This window comes from Mesoplodon mirus, assembly GCF_964341445.2.
Source record: "Mesoplodon mirus genome assembly, chromosome: 7".
Taxonomy (NCBI): domain Eukaryota; kingdom Metazoa; phylum Chordata; class Mammalia; order Artiodactyla; family Ziphiidae; genus Mesoplodon; species Mesoplodon mirus.
Genome location: NC_138983.1, coordinates 24,286,148 through 24,304,027, shown reverse-complemented (window position 1 = coordinate 24,304,027; position 17,880 = coordinate 24,286,148). Strand labels below are relative to the sequence as shown.

At 45.8% G+C, this 17,880-nt stretch overlaps 1 protein-coding gene across 2 annotated transcripts in view; it reads right to left on the bottom strand.

Annotated features, from left to right (window-relative positions):
* The window catches only part of SLC1A2 (solute carrier family 1 member 2), a 92,243-nt gene that overhangs the window by 38,118 nt on the left and 36,245 nt on the right, over positions 1 to 17,880 (bottom strand). For both annotated transcript variants that reach the window (XM_082626271.1, XM_082626272.1), the window contains exons 2-5: positions 10,383 to 10,522; positions 8,362 to 8,514; positions 6,264 to 6,514; positions 363 to 531 (exon numbers count right to left, since the gene is read on the bottom strand). In XM_082626271.1, the coding sequence (XP_082482397.1) occupies positions 363 to 531; positions 6,264 to 6,514; positions 8,362 to 8,514; positions 10,383 to 10,522 (713 nt within the window). The remainder of the gene's footprint in view (positions 1 to 362; positions 532 to 6,263; positions 6,515 to 8,361; positions 8,515 to 10,382; positions 10,523 to 17,880) is intronic.

Genomic DNA, 17,880 nt, shown 5'->3' with positions numbered 1-17,880 from the left:
GGATGTGTAACTTCATGAAATGGAGAGTCAGGGAAAGTGACTTGCCAACAGCACGCAGAAAGTGGGGGTTGTGCCCCGTGAATGTCAGTCCCCTCGCTTCGCCCATACCCCAGTCCAGCTGCCACGTCCCCACGTGCTACTGCTCCTGCCGTCTCCCTCGCCCTTCCCCTCTCAGTTTTCAGCCCCAGTGACCCTCAAATTCGCTCCCCAGAGACAGCCTCTTGCTCCACCTACAGGACAGCAGGGCGATCGGCTTTCGGAGAAGGAAGCGAGGATGCCTAGGTGCTGACCTGCAGGGAAAGCTGGCCACGTGGCCCCGGCAGAGGCACCTCCCCCAAGGAGATGAAGACCAGTGTGCCTACCTAAGACATTCATGCCGTCCTTGAACTCCAGGCCCTTCTTGATAACCACCTGCGTCTCCTCAGGCGGCTCAGTCACAGTCTCATTCAACAGCGAGAGGACAGCATTGGTGGCATTGCTGTCCTCGTCTGATGGAGTGGCCACCAGGACTTTCTTTGTCACTGTTTGAATCTAATGGAGTGGGGAAAAAAAACCATAAAGATGAGAGGTTTGGTGTAAAAGGTCACCAAAAGCCTGGCCGCTTACATAAATTTTTGAATTCCCAATATGTCAAAAATATTATAATTAAGAAATGGCCAAACAAGGTTATGAAATTGGGGAATATTTTATATGTTTGTCTTGACAGAGTGATGCTTCATGGCACAAATGCAGTGGGATATGATCGTCCTTATCCCACGATAATGACGGGATTTATAACATTCTTTTGTAACTACTATAGGCAGTGTGATTGGTAATGGGACCGAAGCTTCAAGTTGAGGGATGCCTGTCTGCTTGTTTCATTCCCATGGAGATAGTAGCAAATGTGAGACCCAGCTGGATGCCCTGCTAGCCCCTGTGGAGGGTCCTGGATCTGGTCAGGAACAGGAAGGCAGGGGTCTTGTTGGAAGTCAGATCAGCACCTCATGATCCAAGTGATTTGCTTCTCCCTGCCTGGTTCCTGTCGCACGGAATCTTCACAGGCCCACTCTCACTGAGGCTCCTCCCAGAGCCTGGCTCTGCTGGGAAGCTCCATGTAGCTGCCAGATGTGCCAGCTGCCAGCAGCCCCCATGGCAGGGTCACTGGCTCATATCCCATATGTAAGTTGGGAAGACACCCACTCCTTCGGGGTGGTGATGCCAAGCCTTGCTCAATGTTCCCCAAGCATCCCTGTGCAAACGGCCCCCTAAGAAGCTCTCATGCTATTCCTCGACATCTGGGGCGGCCACCCTATTTTTAAAGGTGCCAGGCACCCTGCATGCTGTGAAAACTCACGTCTAAGCCCAGAGAAACTCTACCTCCAGGGGCATTAAAACAGAAGTCATGCAGAATCCTAGAATGTCAGTGCCGGCACGTAGTAGGCGACACATGGCTGAAGCCTGAATAGATACAGAAGAGGGGGCATGGAGAAGTCAAGTGACTCATCAGATGTCATAGAATTATTGGGAGAACTGGGAGCTCAACTCAGATGCACTGACCACCACTGAGGTCTTTCACCACCTGTGCTGCCTGATAAACTCTATGGACCCAACCGTACAGCAGCTGGGCCCAAGAGTAAGCAAGGCTGACCTGGCCAGCTCTCCTAACTGGGAGAGAGGGAAGCACAGCATTCCCTGAGGCAAGGCAGGTACTCTGTGTTCTAACCTGGCCACAAGCACTTGTGCAGGGAGAAGGTCAGCCCCAGCTGAATGGGAATAGGCAGCTCACGGTCCCCTTGGTCTGGGCAACGCTGGCACAAAGAGAGACGCAGGAAGGATCTGAAGGGAAGCTTCCATGAACAACAGAGTCACCCTCCTGGGGACAAAGTGGGGATCAGAGCCAACTGTAGGCCTATCCTGAGAAGGCTAAAGAAGCCAAAGCTCAAGTTCAAAGGAGTCACGGCCATGGGCCTGAATAAATGGTGCTTCTAGGATCAAGGGGGCGGCCAGGTGCTCCACCTTTGACAACTATTACTTTTTTTTTTCTTTTTTTTTTGCTGTACGCGGCCCTCTCACTGTCGTGGCCTCTCCCGTTGCGGAGCACAGGCTCCGGACACGCAGGCTCAGCGACCATGACTCACCCAGACGCTCCACGGCATGTGGGATCTTCCTGGACCGGGGCACGAACCCGTGTCCCCTGTATTGGCAGGCGGACTCTCAACCACTGCACCACCAGGGAAGCCCAACAACTATTACTTCTTATGTCAACAGGAGCCCCTCAAGGCTCACAGGGCTGAGTAACTAACCCCAGGACAGACAACTAGTAGTTTACTGAAGCAGGATTCAAAATGAGTTATGTTCAGCTCCAAAATCCAGCTTCCAAAGAGCACAGCTCAGCGGCTGAGTTGAAGGTTGGATGGCCGGGTTCTCTCAGTTCAAGCCTGCTTGGGTTGAAGAACCCCAGCTGGCTGCCAACTCCAGTCCCAGCCACCAGGGTCTCTCACCTTAAAACCTGCAAAAGCCTGCTCACTGGCTCACCTCCTCTTCCTGGCTACCTGCGATCCCCAGGTAAGTAGCTACCTGGAGCTCTGTCTATATCCAGAGCTACCAGGTTGATTTTTTAAAATAGAAAAACAGTCATCTCCTTGCCTAAACTCTTAGAATAAGAACCAGAGTTTGACCCTGGCCCGCCAGGTCCTCCTGCACCTATTCCACTCCCCACTCAGCAGCCTTGCTTCTCTTCTCACCAAATGCTTGCCAAGCTCCGTGAGCCTCTGCCCCTGCTTAGCGGGCTCTTCCCCCAGTTCTCCTCAGGCTGGATCATTCTTTTTTTAAAAAATAAATTTATTTATTTATTTTTGGCTGCATTGGGTCTTTGTTGCTGTGTGCCAGCTTCCTCCAGTTGCTGGCGAGCGGGGGCTGCTCTTCGTTGCGGTGTGCGGGCGTCCCGTTGCGGTGGCTTCTCTTGTTGCAGAGCATGGGCTCTAGGTGCGCGGGCTTCGGTAGTTGCAGCACGCAGGCTCGGTAGTTGTTGCTCACGGGCTCTAGAGTGCAGGCTCAGTAGTTGTCACGCACGGACTTAGTTGCTCCGCGGCATGTGGGATCTTCCTGGACCAGGGCTTGAGCCCGTGTCCCCTGCATTGGCAGGTGGATTCTTAACCACTGCACCGCCAGGGAAGCCCCGGGCTGGCTCATTCTGACTCCTTATTGTCTCAGCTCAGACGTCTCCCCCAGTTACTAGCCCATCATCCTGCTCCAGCTCTCAGAGTACACTTACCTTAATTTTCAAGTACCTTGTGCGTTTACCTGACATTTGTTCTGGTCTATCTCCCTGCAGTCCCTGAATGTAAGTCAGCTCCACTGAGCAGGGACCATGACTGGTTCATTCTCTGTGGCATCCTGTGCACCCAAATATCGGCCAAAGGAGCAAACCCGGTTCAGTGAATTCCCCGGAAGAAAGGACCCCATGTGGTCACTCTCACTGGGCCTGATGAATGTGGTCAGGCCACACCTGACAGCCTGTTGCCACCTTGGAAACCTCACCTTGGTTCAGAGTCAGCCCGAAGCAGTGAACAGGAGGCCTCCCTGCTCTCAGAGACACAGGTCCTGCCACCTTGGGGGAGGAGCCTCTGCACTGGAGACAGCACGCCTTTCTCTTTATGTCTCTGTGTCTAACTTTGGTCCTGAAGCTCCCTCCACCCAAGAGAGGCTATTTGAAACCACTCCCAGCTGTACCCCAAGGGCACGGAAGTCACCACCCAGCACCCTTTCTCTCTGGTAATTCCATGTCACCGTCAAAGAGTTCCCTTTCTTCCAACCCTCTTCAAGGCCCTCCTAGGCCTATGGGATTGCACCTAGTTTAAGCTTCCTTTCCTCTGGGCTGCCTGGAGTCTGCTTAAGTAATCTGCACCCTCCCTCACCCTGCGGTCAAATATTCCACATGGTTATTTCTCTGAGTATCCTAACCCAAAGGACCATGTCCTTGGGCTTATAGCTGGAGGACTAAAGGCTCATTCCTCAGATGAATTTTGTCAGTGGAGGGGTGGGTCCAGGGCAGGGGTGAGGCAGGGAATGGCGTGGTCCTCTATTCTAGTGTCCCTCAGTGCCCCTTGCCCTGGGGGACACTAGAGATTGCCCATCACCCAGACAGGTCAGGGAGCATGAGCATGGCTGACACCACAGAAATTCACCCCAGCCCACAGCAACAGATCTGGGGGCTGCCTGCTTCTCAGTTCTGCCTCACTGACTCAGACGAAAGGGACTCCTTCTTGCATGGAGAGTGGTCGTGATGGGGCACAGAAGGGAGGCCCAAATCTGTCCCTCCCCGTCCCTCCGATGCTACCCCTACCCCCAGACTCCTACCAGCTCAGCCTCCAGCTGCTACAGCTCCAGAGCGCTCTTTCCAATACTTTAAGAATAGACTTGGCACCCGGTTGTGTCTATCACCCCAAAGCAAGCAAACTCATCTTTCTACGCAGGCTGGCTGAGGGGCAGGCACATTGCACAGAGAGGGTACCAGTAAGCACCCCTTCCCTAGCCTGTTTCTATTCACTCCCCACCCAACTTCCCCCGCCTGGTACGTTTCCTTTAATATAGCTCCTAGCTACAAGTGCCTCTGAAGTGGTATTGGAAAACAGAGACCGTATTCCAGATTTATCCAGAGTAAACTGGGCTCAGCAGTGATTGGCAATGGCACTTTGGGGGCAGCTGTGAATGCGGACTTTTCTTCTCTGCGACCTGTTTCCTCAATGTATTCTTCTGTGATTCCCTGGAAATGGTTGAAGGAGGTTCCTTGATTCTAATTTACTTCCAACCAGAGTTAATGTGAACTGAGGTGTATTCGAACCTAAACTAGCCTTAGGTCTAGACAACAGGCTGGCGAGGGGGGCCTGGGCAGCTAACTCAGTGGTTCCACTTGAGAGAGGCTGGGATCTGGGACCCGGGATATCTGGGACTCTTTGCTGCAGTACTTGCACCTGGGCAAACAGCAGAATACAAAGAAACTATAAGGGACTAAAAATAACTGCGTGCATGCGCAGTTGGGGCAAATTATGAACAACCAGATACAAAAAGACCCAAAACCCAACTGCCACTTCTGAGGTGTCTGGAGCAAAAGCAAAAGTTGTACACAGAACCACCAAGGGGGTAGGCACGCCACCCAAGCCACCCCTCCCGCCCGAGCCCTGGACCCATCCTCACCCTCACCCCATTTAAGGGACCAGCTTGCCGGCCCTGCCCCACACCCCAGGGAGGGAGGGAGGGAAGCTGTTACTTGTTTTCGCTGTACGGCAGCACAAGTCCAAATAAAGCTTTGCCTGAATTTCTCGTCTGCCCTCTTATCAATTTCTATTGATTAAAGAGTCCAAGAACCCTGGTCAGTAACACACCCAGCAGAATCAACTGGTTTTAAAAGTCGTGTGTTAAAAACTAGATATGCCTGTGTGCAGCTGGTAGGAACATATATATTGATACAAATTTTGTAAGGCTATTTTTGTAACATCCAGCAAATTCAAACTATCAACTCTTTGGCAGGACAGTTTTGCTTCTAGAATTTATCCTTTAGAAATACTATACAACAATGAAAAACGAAAGAGAGAGATGACACTAAAACACTGTTAAATGAAAAAGCAAGGTGTAACACAGTATGTACGATGCAGCACCACCCGAGCTGAATGTTTTTTAATTTTATGCACACATACACACGCATATGTGACAAAGAAAATATATAGGAGGAAACATGAGTAGCTCTAGGGAAGTGACGTGGGGACTTGAATTTTCACTTTATGTGCATCTATAAACTTTCCAAAATCTTCATGTATTACTACCAGAATTTGACACATACCCAGTCCCCCGACCCACCCTGGAGATTCTGATTCTGTAGAGCACATGCATTTTTAAATGGACCACATGTGGTTTTGCTATACTGCTAAGATCAAGAACCACTGAGTACTCTAGAGAATTGTGGGCAAGGGTGATCAAAATTGCCCCCTTGGACGACACAGAGACAAGAAACAAAGAGAAGAAAAAGAGATCAAAGAAAAAAAGAAGAGGGATCCCAGAGCTAAATGTTATTAAGTGTACTGCAAAAGAAAGGGAAGGTTAAAAAAACAAAGACAACACGACTCCAATCCTAAACTCCTGCCCCAGATGACCCCATACAACCCCCAGGCAGAGTATAAATATGAAAAAAATTACTCCCCAGAGCTGATTTGTTGAAACAGCCTCTAAGTTACCACCTGTGTAACTTAGGAGTTTGGAGAACAATGGATATCAGAACTCTAGGTTACCTGCTGAAAACAGGCTTGGACAAGGTTTTCAGGGAAGAGATTTCGAATAAGGTCCAGAAAGGCATCCAGGCTGGACACTTCATCATTCTTCTGCCCAGGCCCCAGCTGCTTCTTGAGTTTGGGGTTCCCCGGGTGGATAGCCAAGACCAGGATGACCCCCAGCACCGCAGCGATGATGGTCGTGGACATGTAATATATCATAGCTCTCGTGCCTAAGCGGCCACTGGCTTTAGCATCCAGACCTGACAACCCTGGATGGAAAAGAAATCCAGAAGTATTAGTTCTATTATTTTCCTGTTACTTGACCCTCTCTGCATACCTATAACCAACCCTCGGCTTCGTATTACTCAAACGTATTAATGGTTAATTAAAGCTTCTTCACCTAAATATTTGGTCAATTCCACAGTTTACAATTCAATTTTCCAAGGATATTTTTGAGATTCTAGAGAACTGGGGAGAGTTGGAGAACATCTGGTTCAGGGTTTATAAACTGGTTGGTGACTACTTTTTGTCAGTCTGCAATAGTGAGTTAAAATTGAATACTCTCTTCAATTTTTAATTCTGAGATTATGTCCTTCCCACTTATTTGATATTAAGATATCCTTTCTTTATGAAGTTGTGGTCCTGGTACATGTTAGGTTTTTTTGTTTGTTTTAATGTCCTCGCTTAGGAAAATAAAAGATTGGTAGCCCTATGTATTCAAAACATCTTTTGAATACATTACTGGTCATGAAACCAAAAGTCTGGAAAAGTGATTCTAGCACAGCCTTCTCATTCCCCTGAGGTGAAACTTGATGGACACCACATTTTCTGATCTCAAGTAGGGATGTGAGAACAGGTGCACAAAACACCCAGCATGGGTGGGAGCTTCATCTATATTTCAGGAGCTTCTGTGATGGTTAGCGGAAATTCCAAGCAAGTCACAAAAACTCCAGCCTTCATTGGGTTTTTTTTCCAGTAGTTTCTTCAGTTTTTCTACTTCCTGGTTTCAGTTCCTGCTTTTACTAGACTGAGAGATGCAACCCTTTCTGGGGATCAGTCTTTTTTGCCATGGGGGAGGAAGTTATTACTGATGTTAATAATTCTCTGAATGAAGCTGACCCATATGTGACACATTTCTCCTTACAACCTGAAGTCTAATTCTGGCCAACGGAAGTGAGGTTTCCTTACCAGGTTGGCTAATGTACAATCTGTTAAACAGGCATGGAGAACAAATTTTCTCTGCTTTAAGAAGGAACATATAAAGTAAAACATAGTTTCACTCAATCTGGGGCTGAATGATAAGATCCTCCTGACACTGAGTCCTAGCTCTTTCCCTCACTGGATTCACTGATCAACCAGCTATGAGACTGTACCATCTGAATCTCTTGGAGTTACCAGAGCTTCACTACCTTCATAAGGTGGATGGTCCAGAGGGACAGCTTTCTCAAGGTCACCCAGCCTGTTGGTACCCAGATATAAACCAAAGCCCAGTTCTTCATCCCTAACTCAGAACTTAGTCTCTAAACTTCATCAATTTATACCTTGTTTGAGTAATATTTATTTGGTAAGGAGGAAACTACCAGTATAATCCCAGGGAGGGGAAAAAAATTCTTTCAAATAAAACAACTCTTTCAGCCAAAAGACAAGTGAACATGACCTATACATTAAGGGTACCTTTCTTCTGAAAACCTCGAAGGGTTTCATATCTAGTATCTCATTTATTTTTAATACCCACTTCCCTCTACACCCAATTAAGTAGTAAAGAGAAAATTTCTTTTTCTATTTGTTACCTTTATTTGTCAGTTTCTGAACAAATACAATTTGGGAAATATACATTAAAAATTAAAATCACTAGGTATGATCACTTTTAATGTGAGGCTATTTCCTTTTTATCTTTTTTTGCTAGACAGACAGAGGGACCAACCAATAGATGGCAAACTCTTTTTTTTAGGGTTTCTTATCCCAATTTTAGAGACAGGAAAAACCAAGGCTCTGCAGTGAAATGACACAGATGATCACATTCATTGATTCAACCAAACTGAGAATCTATGGTCAATCCAAAAGCTGGAGTGGGAGTATGACCTGCTTTGGTCCGGTGCCAGAGAGGTGGTCTTACCTGTGATTAAACTGGAGATGATTAGAGGCAGAATGAGCATTTTTAGCATCCTCATGAGTATATCCCCTGGGAAGGCTATTAACATAACCACATCAGGGTGGATAGGAGATGCCAAGCGAAGAAGCCCTCCACATACTGCCCCCAGAATGACACCTATAAGAAAGGGGGGAATATATGAATTTAGCTTTTGCCCTCATCAAATGAATAGCTCTAGGGATGTAGTTCAATGACATTGACCTTCCTCATACTTCTTCATCATCAGATGATGACTAACACATAACAAAAATACCATTAGAAAAGTGAAGTTGATTTTGATGACTCATGAGAAAATACTTTGTATCTATCTCCAACTATTCTAAAAGGCAGCAGTGGAAGAGTCAAGAAGAGCCTTCTCAAGGCTTTGTGAGAAATATAACCTGGGAACTTGACTCTGACTTCTTTGAGGATATCATCCACTTGCAGAGTCACAGATTGTCAGCAGAAATAATCCACAGCACCAGATATTGCTTCTCTTCGCAGCCTAGGCTGGCCACATTCCATGGTGTTTAATGTTTTTCTTCCCTTTTGAACTGAATCCCAGATAAAAGGAACATTTAAGTGACCAAGATGGGGTGTTTTCTTTATTCTTCTATTTTCTTTGACTTCCGATAATTTCCCCATGGCTTATCCTCAAGAAGTTTTGTCTTTGACTTCTATGTCCTTGTACATAATCTTGAGACTTGCTGGTCTTAGGGGAAGTCAAGGGGGGTGTCTAAAAATATATAATTTGGGAGGAAACAATTTGGGCAGAGATGCTAGCAGGAGCCTTTCACTATGCATATGCAGGGCTTCCACAAGAAAACCTTGGATCTCTCCAAACTGGTGGCCAACATAAACTACCTTCTGGAGACCACAAGTGGGGTCATAGCATGACTGGTGTAAGGGGGGGAGGGAGGTACTAGGTATGTGGCTATGGTGTTAACTCCAGATATGCAAAGGGAGTAACATGGCCAAAAGCCTTACCTTTTTTTCTTCCACATGTGAAAAACACACTTCTTCAAAACCTATGATGAATGAAATTTGCTTCTGTGGAAGGTAACCCTTGGAAAACCCTACCACGCCTGTGGTCTTCTTCTATTAAGTGAACTGAGCTGGGGGGCAAGTTCCCAGTCCTGACTCTAGTCCACCGACATCCAAGATGACTGACTCGAAGGAGAAGCGATGGATGAGGGGGGTGTGTGTGTGTGTGTGTGTGTGTGTGTGTGTGTGTGTGTAGATGGCTCTTCATTGCTTCATTGTATAGCCTCATAAGAGTTGAAGAAAAAGGAGGGGGGTTGAGAAAGGAAAAGATGTGGTTGTCACTATAAGAAACTGCAATTTTCCCCATTTTCCATCAATCCTGGTTGAAAACCCAAGGCCAAGTCTGTATCAACAGTCACACGAAAGGACAACCAGAGCTTGGGTGAGGCCAGAGGCAGGGGAGTAAGTCTTTTGAGGTGGAGGTGGAGTGGATCAAGGCTTTGGGACAAGCCTCTTCCACACGGACCTCGTTAGCTAATGTGCTAACTGAATCTAAGTTAATGAGGTGCTTGAAGAAGGTTAGACCTTGGGAGCCCTGTTAGCGGGGTTTAGGGCAACTGTTGCCTTTAACTGGACACAGGTACTTCTCTAAATGTGGTATACTGACCATCTGCTTTGGAATCACCTAGGAGGTTTGTTAAGATGCAGATTCCTAGGTCTCACTCCAAGTGGCCCAGAGTCTCTGTGAGTAGGGCCTGGGAATCTGCATGCTGACATACCCATGAGAAATGTACACGCATACTGACATCTGAGAACCACAAGAATCCCAAGGAGGCAAACATGGCTAGGGCAGGTGGCAGGGAAGATGGTATCACTGAGGCAGCCGTGCCTGGGTAAAGGCAGAGTTAGGCAGAGCGTGTGGCTTGCTTCCTAGGGGGAGGGCTGACTTCCAGAACCAGCTTCCACACTTAGCCAGGAGAGACCAGGGGAAGAGGGGAGGGTGGGGCAGGCCTGTCACCTACCGAACACGGTCAGCGTGAGCAGGAGGTTCTTCCCCAGCTTGTCACACAAGCGCAGCCCCAGATGTCGGGGCTTCAGTTCCTCCGAGCTGAGGTGGCTGTCGTGCATCCGTACTTCCACCTGCTTGGGCATGTTGTTGGCACTAAAACAGAAGAGGAGGCGGTGCTTAGAGTCTGCTGGGCATCTCTGCAGTTTGAGGGTCTCGGGTTGTAGGAGGCGAAACAGCCTTCCCCAGGCACAGCTGGGAATCTGGAACCATGGGCAGGAAAGTAAAACCAGGGCAACTCAGGGCACCCTGAATTCCAGTTTGCCTATAAGCAGGTTACTAGGACACACCGAACGCCAACACGCCAAGTGCTTTTATCCCTAGTATCTTGGATCATCAGAGAAAAGGCATCACATAGGCAGTGGAAGGTTTTTCCAAGAGTTGCCCACCATGGTAACTCTCTGAGGCAAGTACCTCTGCCCTGTTTTACAGAAAGTAACTTGCCCAGGGTCACAGGCTAAAAGGAATGGACAGTCAGACTCCATATATGCCTGGCTTCAAAACCTGAGCTCTTTCATTCTTGTATCAAGAGCAAGAAGATGGCTTTTGAATAATCTAAGGTCAGGAGCATCACAGCCTAAGTCACTGCTAAATTAAATGCCTCTGAGCTCAAGCCTTCCCCATTCTGGACACAGAAAAGTCATAAATGATAGTAGTCCAAGTTTTACCTCTCTTTTGGAAAAGATGGTTTATCTAGTTAAAAAAAAATCATTCCATTGTGGTTTTTAAAAGGTCACTTGTATTGTCAGGACTCCTCTAAGCTGCCAATAGTCACGCTACCCAGTGTCAAAGAAGTATGGCTTTAAGAAGCATGCGATCACCTTCACCCGTAGAGGCACCCCAGCCCTCTTCCAGAAAAACCCCATGTGAACCCAAGCTATGCTAAGACTCTGCCAATGGAGCCCTTGCCAGGATAATGAGTATACTGCCTGTTTTTTTTTTTTTTTCCAGCTATGTCATTTCCCAGGCCAATAAGATTTCAAATTTAAGCTTGGGGGCCAACATAAGGAGGCCAATTTTTCACTTTGATGTCTTAGGATGTTTTTGTTAGCTGCCATTTACAACCACCATCATGTAACAAACAAAAAAAGATCTTTAACACCTAGAAAGACAAGTCACAGTCTCTGAATAAATGACAATACCTTCCCAGATAGGCAGGTGTCAGCTTTACCCAGATATTCTCACCACAGACTGGGGAGATCTTCCTTTGGAACCAACAGAACTCTTCAGGTTAGTGGTTTGGAATCACTGGTTATAATGGAAATGGTGTGGGTTTTGGAAACAGAGAGCCTGGGTTCAAATCATTACTCTATCACTTGCTAGCTGTGTGCTTTATAGAAAGAAGGGCTCGAGGCCTACCTTGTGGAAGTTAAACATGATAATGTATGTTGGGGGCCTGGCATGGCAGCCAACACAAGTGGTTCCTTTCTCCAGGGAACATTCACGACAAGCGTGACATTTAAGTTCAGGGACACACCCAGTTGCACCATCATTCTTTCAAGACACCAAGCTTAGCTTCCAGAGTCTCAGAGTCAAGACCAGGGACCCAACACAAGACTTACTTTTTCATAACAGGCTGCCTAATATACTTGCTTCCAGAACAAAATGATACAAATGAACTTATTTACAACACAGAAACAGATTCACCGATTTAGAAAGCAAATTTATGATTACCAAAGGGGAAAGGTGGGGGGAGGGATAAATTAGGAGTTTGGGATTAATATATACACACTAGTATATATAAAATAGATAATCAACAAAGACCTACTGTATAGCACAGGGAACTCTTCTCAATAGTCCGTAATGACCTATATGGGAAAAGAATCTGAAAAAGAATGGATATATGTATATGTATAACTGAATCACTTTGCTGTGCACCTGAAACTAACACAACATTGTAAATCAACTATACTTCAATAAAAAATAAAAATTATAAATAAATAAATAAATAACAGAATATTTTAAAATTAGGAATAATGTGACATGGTCTGGTAGAACGCCCAGATGATAACATTAGTCAAAATATAAGCTTCTTAGTTTTCCCTTAATGGCCTAATATTCTACTCATCTAGTTAGTCTGGGGGCAATCTCTATCTGGCATACGTGTGTGTTAATGATCGCTCAGACAGTCTAAAGAAGAAAATAGGGCATGAAGCTCACAGCAAGCAGACGGGGGCTTTCTGACCCGTGAGCAGTAAGTACCACTTCCTCCCGTCACCAAGTGAAACAGACGGAAAAGTTCTTTTTACAGCACAGCAGGGAAAATGATCAAAACTATCTTTTTAACATGGATAGATCATATTTCTATGCTTGCATTAGGATCTCCTTATATTTTTTAAACACTTCTCCAGCCAGTAATCTGAAGCTGTAAACCAGGAAACTGCCAACGGAGAATGGGGGCCGTACGTGTTCAGAAATGGTGAATGCATTCGTTAGCCAGCCCTTGGCAAAAACTCTATGAGCTCCTTGAGAGCCTAATCCCCTGCCTTCTGCTTCATTTGAAGCCCTCCTGCCACCGAAGTTAGAATCAGGCACATGGTTGGTATTTCAGTGAGACTCACAAGTATTTACACCAGACATTCTGGCAGGATCCACATGATGTAATGAAAGTGTCAAGCATCAAGACAGCCGTGTCCAAGTGAAAACACACAAATATTAGGTTAACGTACACACCCGATCCAGCAGTGTGGTCGGATGCCTACTGGCCACACTTCTTAGTTGCACAAAATCGCTGTATGTTTAATGATTTGTCTTTTAAGCCATGACAAAATGTCCCTGAAGCCCTGAATCAAAACAGCCACATCAAAGTGTCAGCATCAAAATGTCATGAACCCACAAGCACTGAGAGAATGCCTGTGACTTGCCCTCTTGAAATCAAACATGTGCTCCAAGCTCAGAGGAGCTCCTAACCTCTGCACATAGAAAATCATTATTAAAGTACATCAGAGCCTTGGCTGGCCTCTGGGGATGCAGGGAGTCCCCTGAGAACTCTTTAGAAAGATCCTAGACCAGTCTAAGTGATCCCTGCATCCCCCAGAACACAAGGAGAGCTTGCAATGGAGAATATTATAGAACATAACATAAAATAATATTGTATAGCATAATACAGAGCTGCTTCTAAGCCTTATATATCTTCAGAAGAACAGATATAGTTTTGTTTTTGTTTTTACTTTATTTTATATTCACCATTTCCAATGCTCTTTATTTCTTCCTATAATTCTGGGGTTTTTTCTTCCAGTTTTATTGAGATATAATTGACACACAGCACTGTATAAGTTTAAGGTAAGCAGCATGATAATTTTTTAACATCTTTATTGGAGTATAATGGCTTTACAATGGTGTGTCAGGTTCTGCTGTATGACAAAGTGAATCAGCTATACATATACATACATCCCCATATCTCCTCCCTCTTGCGTCTCCCTCCCACTCTCCCTATCCCACCCCTCTAGGTGGACACTAGTGGGAAGCAGCCGCATAGCACAGGGAGATCGGCATTATAATTTGATTTACATACAACATGAAGTGATTATCACGGTAAGTTTAGAAAACATCCACCATCTAATATATGTACAAAATTAAAGAAATAGAAAACATTTTTTTCCTTGTGATGAGAACTCTTAGGATTGACTCTTTTAACAACTTTCATTACATCCCTAGAACAGATATAGTTTTTCAAATGAGATTACACACATCCACAGCTATGTGAATGCTGGTTACTGAATGCACATAGTAACAGCGGCGATAACAAGGATAACTGGTATTTACTGAGGACTCTGTGTCTGACACTATAGTCAGTGATGAGTAAGGTGTAATCCTCGTGCTTAAGGAGCTCTTAAGGGGAAACACAAAGCACGTTGCATGGTACTTGTCTGCTTTACATATGGGCCATGATAAGGCCCTGTACAGGATGTTATGGGACATGGTAAGAATGGTGCCTAACCTAGCTTTGGGGAAGAAGAAGACTGTTCAAGAAAGGCCCCCGGGAGGGGCTGATACCAGAGCTGGATCTTAAAGGATGGATTTAATTTAAATGTCTACATCCTCTACCAACATTTGAACCCTGAGAGCAGGACTGGGATCTTTAACACCTGGTCCCAAGCACTTGATAAACGTTTGCTCAAAGAAATTAAGAATTGGAGAGCAGCTATACAGGGCACTGTGCTTTCTCCTGGGAACCAGGCCCTTCTACAGTAGCCTGGCAGCATACCACCTAGCACCCCTCATACCATCCTGGATCTGTTCCACAAATTCCCATTGGGCATATATTACGGGCCCCATGCTATTCTAGGTGATAAAATATCACAATAGACAAAATAGACAAAGCCCTTGCTCTCACAGGCTGTACATTTTAGTGGGATAACAAATAAATGAATAAATATATTTCAAGTGGAGATAATGTGCTAGGAAGTGGGTGACAGGTGGGAAGAAGACAGAGTTATTTTGCATCAAGTGGTCAGGGAAGGAGGGCTTCGTGATAAGGAGACATTTGAACAGAAACCTGGAGGAATAAGGGGTCTCCTAAATTACTTATGCAGTTTGTAGAGCTTAGCAAATAAATGGGCATACACACAATTTGGAAATCTGTTGGTCCAATCTAGAGCCCGAAGCTCCCACCAGTTGCCAATCTTGGTGTCCACGCATTGGTTTTTAGCACAGGCACTGATTCAAATAAAAGTCAAGGCAGGGCTTCCCTGGTGGCGCAGTGGTTGAGAGTCCGCCTGCCGATGCGGGGGACATGGGTTCGTGCCCTGGTCCAGGAAGATCCCACATGCCGCAGAGCGGCTGGGCCTGTGAGCCATGGCCGCTGAGCCTGCGCGTCCGGAGCCTGTGCTCCGCAACGGGAGAGGCCACAACAGTGAGAGGCCCGTGTACCGCAAAAAAAAAAAAAAAAAGTCAAGGCAGTAATGCTGCATCCCATTACCATCATGAATATGGTGGAAGTTCAATGACTGTCCCAGTTCCAAGCAAAAGAAATGGATATCAGAGAAAGGTGAGTTGGACACAGGAGGAGGCCGGAGGTCACGACAGCCTGCAGATTTACTTCTTTGGCAATGAACAGAAAGGGCAAGGCCTGATCTGGGTAGGTCCACTGTATAAAGACAATAAGTTATTTCAAATGTGCACACTTATTCCCTCATTAATGTTCCCTCCCTACAACTTGTGGCCCTGCAGACAGAACCAAGAAATAAGGATTTTGAAAGCCCAGGCATGGCTTGGTTATACCAAATCCATCAAGCCTGATGCTCTCCCCACACTGTTCACCACCTTTATTTCTACTCGGGTGCCTTCTGGATGGAAGATTTAGCAATGTAATTCTTTAATACAGTATAAGCCAATTAGGCCACATCTCTCTCCATTGCCCAGCAAAGTAAGGCCATGCGATGGGAGAGCTGTTTGTATAATTTAAACTTGAACAATGAGCCTATAATTTCCTTCAGCCTTAGATTCTCCACTAAACTGTTTAAACAGCTGTTAATTTTGCAGTCACTGCCCCGATCTTTCTCACACAAATCCACGTGAGTCCTGTTTCAAAGGCAAGCTCAGCTTATCATGCAAAACATCCTCTGTGACTCCAAAGGGAACATGTAATGGGGATGGTGCTAAATTTTAAACAGTTCTCAGGACCTGCTTTTCATTTGCATTTGCATTCCCTTGCTCTGCCAAGAGCCTCTAATAATAGGCTCATTAGATGTGGTGTTGGATTCGGATTTCCTGCCTGCACACTTCTGTGTCAACTTCTCTGGCACCAATTCTTTTTCCTCCTCTGGTTCAATGAGGTGACAACAGAATGTTCCCCAAGGAACCTAAAAGCAACCGGTGTGTTTTTTCCTGGAGGATGTGAGGTCTGAGATGGGTATCACCCATCTGACCCTCCGCTACCCAAGTCTAAAGACCTCAGAGGCACAGAAGAGACAACGTCCAGAAATGGCCCTAATGGGGGACACTAGGTCAGACCCTCAAGAGCAAAAATAGTGTTTGTTGATGGGGCTTTCCCCCAAGGTGGTCAAGGTATTTGAAAAAGAATCCCGGAAATACCAGTGCCGTCAGCTCCGAGCACCACAAAACAGTGGTTACAGTTGTGACTGGGAATATCTGGGAATTCCCTGGTTTCCTAAAGAATGTCACACCCACAGGGAAAGGGACTGGAACTCTAAAACAGCTGGGAATTTCCAACAACCCGTTCCTTCACCCATGCTAGATCCTGTAAGACCTGGTTTAACCATGTTAAGGATGCTCACTGACCAAGAAGTCAGAATCTCTCTGACAGATACTGTGTCCTCATCGATCCTGAGAATGAATGAAACCTAGAGGTTCACAGCCTCCAAAACCTCCTCAGTCCCTTCTGTTCACTGTGTCCATTTCCTAGATCACCTAAATGCTTTCTGGAAAGGTCCTGCCAGTGAACACCAGACTTCACAAATGATACATCTTAAGCTTCTTCTTGAATATCGGAAGGTCTGGCTAAACAGCATAGTTTACAATTATTCCAAATTATGACGGGATTGGACCTAGTAGATAACATGAGATGGGAAGTCAGGAGGTCTGGGTTCTAACTCCAGGGCTGCTGCTAACTGGCTGTGTCAGAAATAATATAAGATTAATGTAAAGTTACTTGACCATAATCAGACAGAAGAGTAAAGCACTATGAAATGATAAAAACACATTCTGAATATGAAATACCAATGGGGTTTAGGTATCAGTTTTGGCAGATTTTTATATTTGAGGTCCCAGGCTCTTAATCTGTAAAATAAGAGGGCTGGATTAGAAATTCTTGAACGTTCTAAAATTCTGTGATTCTCTAATTCTCCTGGGGTGGGAGGTGGTCATTAATTGCCTTCAGTTCCAGAGATGCAGCCTCCTTTCTATTCTATCCAGCACTGAATGAGCTTAGAGATCATGGGTGACTTAGGGATAAGAGACAAACCAATAATAACAGTGACAACCATTTCTTTATGTCTTTATCTCCATTTTTACCTTTCCTATCTCTGCTACATAAACATGTTTTTCTAGTGCTACTAAAGCTGAGTTTGGGGTCAACTTCAGTATACAATTCAGACACAGGCATCATCTTAATCCCCCATCCACGCTTGACCAATTCTCAGTTTAGACTTCTAAGGTGGGCAGGTCAATGCCGTGGGAATATAGTCAAACAGGTGAACTGGCATTGGGACCAGCCAATAGCCAAATCCACCACTGAATCACTGAGAGTCCACCTATCTCATTCACAGTCAACTCCCATGGAACTGGACAGGATGCACTCACAGGAGCATTCAAGATGAAAAATTGAGGGAAAGGAGTCCTTTCTCCATATCACTTTCCAGGCCAAGGGGCTCAAACTCGCTAATGACATGAATCGCAAATAGAAAGTCAGGTGGGACTTTGGATGTTCTCACACAAGAAGTAGTAGGAGAGAAGGAAGAATAGGAGACAAAACCATGAAGGAATCAGTAAAA